An 8,399-nucleotide genomic window follows, 5' to 3' on the forward strand; every position below is an offset into this window, starting at 1 on the left:
GTCACACTTTCAGGAGTGGCCCAGGTTCCTGGGGGAGGTGATCTGAGGGAGGTGATCTGATGGGCAGGCTTCCAAGACCGAGCCCCCGGACTGCAACCAGGGCAGCCCTCCTGTCCAGTGGAGACCGTGATCCCAAGACGTGCTCACACGGCTAAGAGCAGGCGAACGGCCTCGAACCTCAGGGATTCTGCTCAGTGTCTGGATGCCACGCGTGCTCGGCCAAGTGGCATCACCCACCACGCAGAGCGAGCTCTTAGACCAGAGGGACAGAGGGGATGGAGGATCGAGGGGATGAGGGGACAGCGAACTCCCTGGCCAGGCTTTGAGCTTCCTGGGGACAGACTGTTCCTGTCTTAGTCTTTAATCCCCCTTTCTAACACCCCAAAGAACGTGGCTCACATGTGATAGATGAATGAATGAGTGAGTGAGGGTCATGGCCCCATAAATGGCGCAGCATGGCAGGACAGAAGGGGAAACTCAACAAGATCCCACATCTGGGCCCTTCCGGGGAGGCTGGAGTAGCCTTTGGGGCACCTGGGCCACCTGTTTGGGGAAATCAGATCCCACGCCTGGTGGGATGGTGGGGGTCACCGTGGACTGCCAGTGGTCCCCAGCCTTCTCCTGAACATCTTTGTGCTTTAAAGGGTCATGAGGACCCTTTCTGCTCCGGGCAGGTGGAAACCCGAGCCCTGGGCAGGAGCGTGAGCTGGGGTAAGATGCGTGGACAGGGTGGAAGGTCTGACCCAACTCTTCATGGGTCACAGGCTGTGTCACAACCCCTCTTGCGTGTCTCGAGGGCTCCGCAAGGTGGGCGTGAGTCCCTGGTATTTAAGTGGGGCTCCTTTGGCAAAATTGGAGTGGTTAGGGAAAAAAAAATAAAAAAACAGGCTTTTGCTCAGGAGGTATGTGTTCTAAATTAATTACGAGTATTTTAAATTAAATACTAACAAGGTAGTAGTGAAAATAACCACACAACTTACATTAATAAAGTTCCACACACAAGACCCCTGCTAAGAGCTTTTCACGTTCATCTCATTTAACATCACAACCTTAGGCTTAGGCCCTAATAAAATCCCCATCCTGAGGCAGAAGGAAACCAAGGTTCCAGAAGATTCTGCCACTTGTCCACATTCACAGCCAGGCTGCCCCAGCCCAGTTGGTACAGCCCCCAGTCCCCACCCCACTCCAGATGGGATGGGTGGGGGTCACCATGCACTGCCAGTGTCCCCAGTACTGGGGACTCTGCTTGTCCCCAGTACCACCCACCAGTGGTTTCCTGCCCCGCAAAACACAGCCCCGTGAAGGAGGCACTAGCCCGAGTCTTGGGGTGCTGACCCCTCACCGCTCTGAGCGCCCTAAGCCTCCTCTTCGGGCCAAGTCCACTGGGGGCCGATGAGCCCACCTCTGAAACTGGGGGCTGGGGCCCCCTGCTCAGGTGCAGGGGTGAAGTCTTCCTGAAGCCTAGGGCCTGGTGAAGGAGGCCCTGCCGGGACGGAGGGGCTCCCCCTTCCTTTCCTGGTGCCACGTCTCCTCCTGGCCCGAGCGTATGTTTCCATTTTACCCAGAACCTTCATGGAGGCATGAGGCATTTGTAGGGGGGTGTCCAGGACCAGCCTGAACACCCCTCTATCATGCTAGGCTGGCTGTGGAAACACGAACTTGAACAGAATGCCCACACACCCCCCATGCGATCGTACTGATGGGCCTGGAAGCTTCCACTCATCAGGGAAACAGCCCCTACATCGGGTCCCCTCCAGGGATGAACCCAGGATCTCTGGATCCCGCCCCAGAGACTTCTGAGAACCGGGAGACTTCCACCTCCAGGACCAGCTGGCAAGCTGCCACCTCCAGCAAGCCCTCCGGGCTGCCCGAGAGGCAGGTCCCTGCTCTGGGCCCTGCAGGGCTGTGACCCTCCCCTGGTACAGACTCCACCTCCGTTTTCTCCTTGACCAGTTCTCGGCCGCACCCAGCTGCATGTCCCCAGGGAGGGCAAGGATCTGCTCCTGGAGTGGGTGCATATGTCCTCGGGCACACACTGACAGGAATCACAGTCTGCTCACTGCCCCAGGGGGCCTCAGCTACAACTGCCCGGGGCACATTCACAGTGACCATCTGTCCTGACACAACACACCCATGACCTGACAAGGACATGGCCCCAGAAGGTCCTGTTGTGCCCCCAACCTGGTCTTTGGGATCCCCCCTCATAAAGGGGCAGGCACCAACCCGTTCCCCTCCCTGCAGCTTAAAGCCTCAAACATCCGCACTGGAAGCCTTCCTGCCGCTCCTTTCATCCTTCAAAACAGTGACCCCCAGGGCCACCAAGCTCTGGCCACAATCCACAGGGACCCATGAGCTGCCCGCCCCGTCTTGGCCCCCAGAAGCCTCTCCCTCACATCCCACCCAGCCTGGCAAGACAGTTACGGCCTTGACCCTCCGCTCAGAACAGACTAGAGTCTCACGGACAAAGTCTGAATTAGGGACCGTGAGGCTGTCCACCCCCAGGGTCTCAAGGACCCTGCACCCGCTCACCGCATGCCAGGACCTCACTCGAGTCGGGAGGGATCTGCTGTCCCCGGCCCAGGAGCCCGTGCCTTGGGGGGTTGGACCTGGGGCCACCCAAGCGCGTCCAGAACCTGGGCCCGCCCACCTACTTCCAAAAAGGGTGTGTGGTGGCCATGGCAGGAGCACGGCTGGAGCCACCCGCCTGGCCAGTCAAGGGGCTCGCACCCAGGCCTGGGAAGCGCAGAGCAAGGAGATCTCAGCCGGGCTGCTCCCGTCTGCCCCTCGCCTGTGCCCACTACGGCCCCTCCCCACCTCCCTCCCTCTTTTCTCTTTCACTTTGCGGGGAGTGGGCCCGGCCGGCCAGCCTGCATGCGGGTGCTCCCGCTGGGGTGCAGGGACGGGCAAGGCTCAGGGGTGGGGTGGGGGGGAGGGGGGAGCAGGAAGTCAGCCAGTGTCTACCGAGGGCAGGAAACTACCAAAGCAGCCAAAATCAAGAGTGGGGGCAGAAGGAACTCAGCCAAGGGAGGGTGACGGGGAAGGAAGCAATAGGAAGAGAAAAATACAAAAGGAAATAAAATGAACGGAGAAGATGGCAGAGACGGGAGGGAGAGGTGAGCAAGTGTGGAAGGAACCCCAAGCGGAAGTGACATCTCAGGGCTGCGGGGGTGGGAGGTGAGGCTGGAAGGAGACCAAGGGGCACAAATGGTACCTAGGCATGTCCGAATCAAGAAACTGCCTGCAAAACACAAACAATCACAGGTTAGTGAGGGGTGGGGGCCGGGCAGTGGGGCAGAGGGGCGGCCGCAGCGAGGGCAGGGGCAGCGCGGAGAGAAGCCGTCCGCGGCGACAGGCCCACTCTGAGCCGGGGAGGCTGCAAAGCGCGGGGCCTTTGAGCGGGGAGGAGGCTGAGGCCGCGGCAAAGCGGGTGGGCAGCTGAGGCTCCGAGGCCCAAGCAGACCTGGGTCTCTGAGCCTCAGCGTCTCTGGGGGCAGAAGGGCCTGCTGGGTCCCCTGCAGAGCAGCCGGGCCCATCGCGGCTCCGAGGACATCAGCCACTGTCCAGGGAAGACGAGGGCCCCCGGGAGGAGCTGCCGGCCTGGCCAGCTAAGCCTCAGAATGTCTCCTGCCTGGGGCCACCCCCCGAGGAGGGTCCCTGAGATTTTCCAGGCCGGGCTGGGGTCGGGGCAGTCCTGGGGCCGTACAGCACGGGCAGAAGCCAAGCAGGGGCCAAAGCAGCTACGGGCAAGGACTACAGCCCCAGCCCAAGGATGTCCTTGAGCCTCGAGGGCCCTGACTGGCCCAGAGCTGGCCGGCCTCACTTCCCACAGCCCCCGGGGAACAGGACAGAGCCCGTCAGCGATGGGTCCTCTGGCCTCCAGGAACAGGGAGAACCTCTTTAGCCAAAGCCCCACTGACCCGAGGTCCAGCCAGGAGCAGCTGTCCCCTCCGCTGCCTGGGGACTGAGCCTAGGACGAGGTCCCCCTGTGCCCTGCAGCAGCCGTGCTGGCTGGAGGACGGGAACCCAGAAACGCAGTCTCCCTCCTCAGAGCAGGGAGACCGTGTAGGGCGGGAGGCCCAGAGGCACCCCCGCCCCTCCTCTCCCTGCCTACCCTTTCTTGCCCCAAGAATCTAGGAATTGCCGGGGCAAAGGAAGGGTCAGAGGTCAGGGGAATGCTGAGGTCATTCTCCAGGTCCAAAGCGGCACTCAGCATGGCAGGCAGAGCCCTCCTGGGCCCCACCTCCCCCGGGGTCCCCACCCCTGACGGCCCGGGCACAGCGGCCCGTGTCCCTGCAGGCAGCCCGTGTGGGTGGGCACCAGGCCCTCTCTGCCATGTCCCCTGGGTGTGTTCTCATGGCAACATGCCCCCCGCACTGTGCCTCACTGGCCCCCGCCCCGAGGTAAGCCCCGCCTGCCTGTCATGGTGTCTCCCGCCCCTGTGAGAACACCCCCCAGCATTCTTCACCCAACCCCTCCCCCTTCTGGACATGAGTGCAGGGTGAGTTTCTTCTGGAAGGTTCTGGGGCAGGGCTGGAACCAGAGCCACACCTGCCCCTGTCGGGGTCTCTGCCCCCACCCCCCAAGCTGCCCACACCAAGGGATGGTTCCCTACAGCCCACTCTCCAGGGAGTCTATAAAGAAACCGAGCTCCGTCTGGTCCCAGGACCCTTTATCCTTATGGATCCAGTTCTCCCTGCACGTGTGGGGTGCCCGCACTCCGCTCTGAGCACACCCAGCCCTCAAGACATCTTTCCTGCAAACACAGCCGCAGAAGCCCGTGGAGACGCCCACGGCCCAAGCTCAGGGGCAGCTCTCGGCTTCTTCCTCCTGGGCCAGGCGAGCCCTCGGGACTCGGGAGCACCCTCCCCGTGTCCCCGAAGCCCCAGAAAGCAGCATCTCAGACAGAGCCAAGCCCTCCGACATTCCCCCCAGGAGGGCGGCTCTCAGCAGTCATGAGCTGCCTGCCCCGGCCTGGCCCCCAGAGGCCTCCGCCTCACATCCCTGCCCAGCCTGGCAAACCCCAACAGGCCTGCTTTGTCAGGGGCTGCCGGGGGGCCGCATCCACCCAGCCTGATGCGGTCAAGCTCAGACTGCCCGGGTTGCAGAGGTCTTGGCCATCACCTGGGAGCTTGGAAAGGAACAGCCCAGTGACAAGGAGCGGGGGCTAAGCTGTGCCGCTGAGCAGACCTCCACCCCGGGACGCCAGACTCTACCGACCCGGCTCGACCCTGAACTCCTCCAGGACCCTTGGCCACAGCACCCCTGCCAGAGGGTACAGACTTGCCCGCAACGGTGTGGCTGGGAAATCCAACCTGTTTGTCCGCCCCATGCCTCCCACTGCCCCATCCTGCCCACCCACCCACGAAACTCCCGAGGACAGGACCCAGCTCATCTGCCGGCAACTCCCACGCGGCCCCTCCGTCGGGTGACCAAGTGAGCCAGAGACAGGATGGTGCGCAGACAATCCTGCCGGGGGAAGTCACAGCCACAGGCACCCCTCCCTGCACCCCTTCCTGGAGGGCTCAGAAAGGAGGGCTTGGAAAGCTTTGGGCCCTTTGTGGCCAGGGGGGCCAAGTGGATGAGCTGAGAACGCACCCTGGGTCCTGACGCGGACCCTCCTCCAGGGAGTTGGGAGCAGCCCTGCCGCCGCCCCTAGGGGACTCACCGGTCGTCCTGGGCCGGATAGATGTATCCAGACGAGAGGATGTTGAGGGACAAGATGTTGGGGTCAATCAAGGACTCGTCGGTTTCCGGGGTGTTTCGGATGCGACCTACAGGAAAGGGGACAGGCCGCATGTCACTGCCCAGGAGGGCAGGTGGGGGGCTGGGTCCCTGCTCTCTGCCTCTGCCTGGGCCGGAGCTTCCACCTGTGAGGCCACGTCATGTGGCTCCCCACGTGGCCACAAGAGCACCTGACAAAAGGCAACACCGGGGGTGTGGGGGACAGAGAGGCCCACACGGGATCTGCACCTGCATGTGGTGCCGCCTGTCAGTGGGCGTCCTGCCATCTTTCCCTGCAGCCTAAGTTCTGAGCTTCTTAGTCTCTCAGCCATCGATAACTCTCGCAGTATCTCCCCAATCCCAACTGATAGATGCCAATCCCTCAGCCTAGAATTCACAGGCTCTCCCACATGCTGGAAAAGGAAATCTTAGCAAGATGAGGAGAAAATGTTCCCTTTTCTCTTTACACTTAAAAAAAGGAAAAAAGAAAGAAAAGAAACACTATCTGCGTCAAAAATCTCTCCCTGTAAGAAGCATCTCCAACAGAACCCTCTAAGGCGCCCGCACTTGGGTGGGGGGCGGGAGGGCGGGAGTGACTCTGTAAATGGCTATGAGTCAGAACTCCCTCCTGGTGGTTTCAGTAATAATTTCGTGCTCTTGTAGAGATCCTTAAATTCACTGCTCTGCTTCCTCGAGGAATAAACAAATACTGACTTTTCTTTGTTAAGCCAGAAAGGAATCCCTGGTCTCTCCCCTCCTCCCCGCCCCCCATGCAGAGAGATGAAATAAGACCCAGCACCAGGCCAGAATTCTGAGCCCACATGCTGGGGCTCCACTTCCTGGAAGCCTCTTGCAACATTTGAGCTCTGGGAGGAGACAGGTGTGGGCCTCCAGCCACTTGTCCCCGAAGGGTGTGTCCCCCATAGCTGGAGGCTGAGGCGGGGGAGGGCCACTCGGCCCCTGCTGGGGCAGCTCAGCTGCAGGAAGAGACCTGGTCCGTGTGCCAGCCTCACCCCTCCTCATCCCCCCCACCCCGGGCGTGGGCTTCAGGGGAGGCTCTTCGGAGGGACTCTGTCGGCTCAGAGTCTGCCCAGGGCTCCACCTGCAAAACTGATGCCCTCGGAGCCCCGGTCAGGCCGAGACGTCCACTCACAGGTCTGCGAGGTTGATGCAGCCCAGAGTGGCAAGCCCAAACCCCTTAACCCAAGAGTGGGGGCCTTGGTGTTCCTGCCAGCATCTCCCCGAATCACCTTCAATAGCACCCTTATCCCCTCACCACACACATAGGCGAACACCCCTGTCTGCATTTTCAAATGGGATGTGGCCGGGAGAGCAGAGAGAAAGGTGGGATCCCGGGACCAGGGCCTGGCTCCCCAAGGCCAGGGAGGGTGCAGCCTCTGTGCAGACACAGGGGTGCTGGTCACTATCCCAGGGATGAGGGTGATGGGGTGGGGCGTCAGGGAGAGGTTCCACCAGGACCAGAGCCGGGTCAGTAGGCGGTGTAGACCCTTCCCTGTGGGCAGAACAGGCTCGGGGGGACGGAGGCATCACTTCGCACCCACGAGCAGTGCGTCCGCGAGCGAGCTGGGTGTCTGCTTCATCTTTCTCTTTAAATCGATGCAGAGTTTTTAGATTCACCCTAAACAACATCTGAAATGGGGGTGTGTGTGTTTGTTCTATCGTTTTTTCTGATTTGTGTGAAAATAGATACGAAACGTCTAAAATAAAAGCGTTTGTCCTGGGGCCCCCAGAACCTCCCTGCCCACAATCCTGCACTTTGGGTGCAGGATGATGGGTCCCTTGTCACAGTCCTGTTACTACACCCTCGGAACCCCCCCTACAAGCCCCAGGGACACTGCCCTGGAGCTGTTGCCCACCAGCCACAGCAATGCCCCAGGGTGGGCCCTCCACGGGGCCCTCAGCTCCAGGCCAGGGTGGCGTGGGCAGCTTCATGCTGATGACACGCTGGAATGGACAGTGGTCCCTATCCTTGAATGGAAACTGGGAAGACAAATTCTTTACAAAGAATCAGCAAAGGAAATGTTTCCCGTAGATCAAAGAGTTCAGGACGTGAAGTTACAGATGGAAAGTGTCTAAGCTCCTGCGTGGTCCTCTGTAAGTTAAACTGTGTCCCCCCAAAAGGACGTGTTGCAGCCCTGACCCCCAGAACCTTATTTGGAAATAGGACCTTGGCAGACGTGATCAGTCGAGATGCTATCACACTGGAGTCAGGTGGGCCGTCATCTAAGTATCTAGGCCCTGTGAAGACGGAGGACGGGGGTGATGTGTCTACAAGCCGAGGATTCCCTACAAACCACCAGAAGCTGGAAGAGGCAAGAAAGGATCCTCCCCTGAGGTTTCAGAGGGAGCGTGGCCCCTGCTGACACCTTTATCACAGGACTTGTGCCTCCAGAACTGTGACAGGATACATTTCTGTGGTTTTAAGCCACCAGTCTGTGGTACCTTGTTACAGCAGCCCTAGCAAGCTAGTACAGTGATTAAAATAGAAACCTGGACTCATCACCTGAGGCCAAGCCCTTCTTTTCAGGTAAGGGGCTGAGGCACAGAGCCAAAGGCACACAGCAACAGGGGCAGATCCGTGGTTAGAACCCAGGCATATGGCCAGGGGCCGGGGGTGAGCGGGGTGGTTTGTGTTCTTCCCCCGAGGCCCCCCCCCC

At 60.5% G+C, this 8,399-nt stretch overlaps 1 protein-coding gene across 1 annotated transcript in view; it reads right to left on the minus strand.

The window, feature by feature from the left end:
• Positions 1-8,399, minus strand: part of KIF1A (kinesin family member 1A) — a 95,936-nt gene that overhangs the window by 18,441 nt on the left and 69,096 nt on the right. The window contains exon 38 of the mRNA XM_007469947.1: positions 5,666-5,802. Within this exon, the coding sequence (XP_007470009.1) occupies positions 5,666-5,802 (137 nt within the window). The remainder of the gene's footprint in view (positions 1-5,665; positions 5,803-8,399) is intronic.

The sequence above is a fragment of the Lipotes vexillifer genome, unplaced genomic scaffold, assembly GCF_000442215.2.
Source record: "Lipotes vexillifer unplaced genomic scaffold, Lipotes_vexillifer_v1.1 scaffold988, whole genome shotgun sequence".
NCBI classification, from domain to species: domain Eukaryota; kingdom Metazoa; phylum Chordata; class Mammalia; order Artiodactyla; family Lipotidae; genus Lipotes; species Lipotes vexillifer.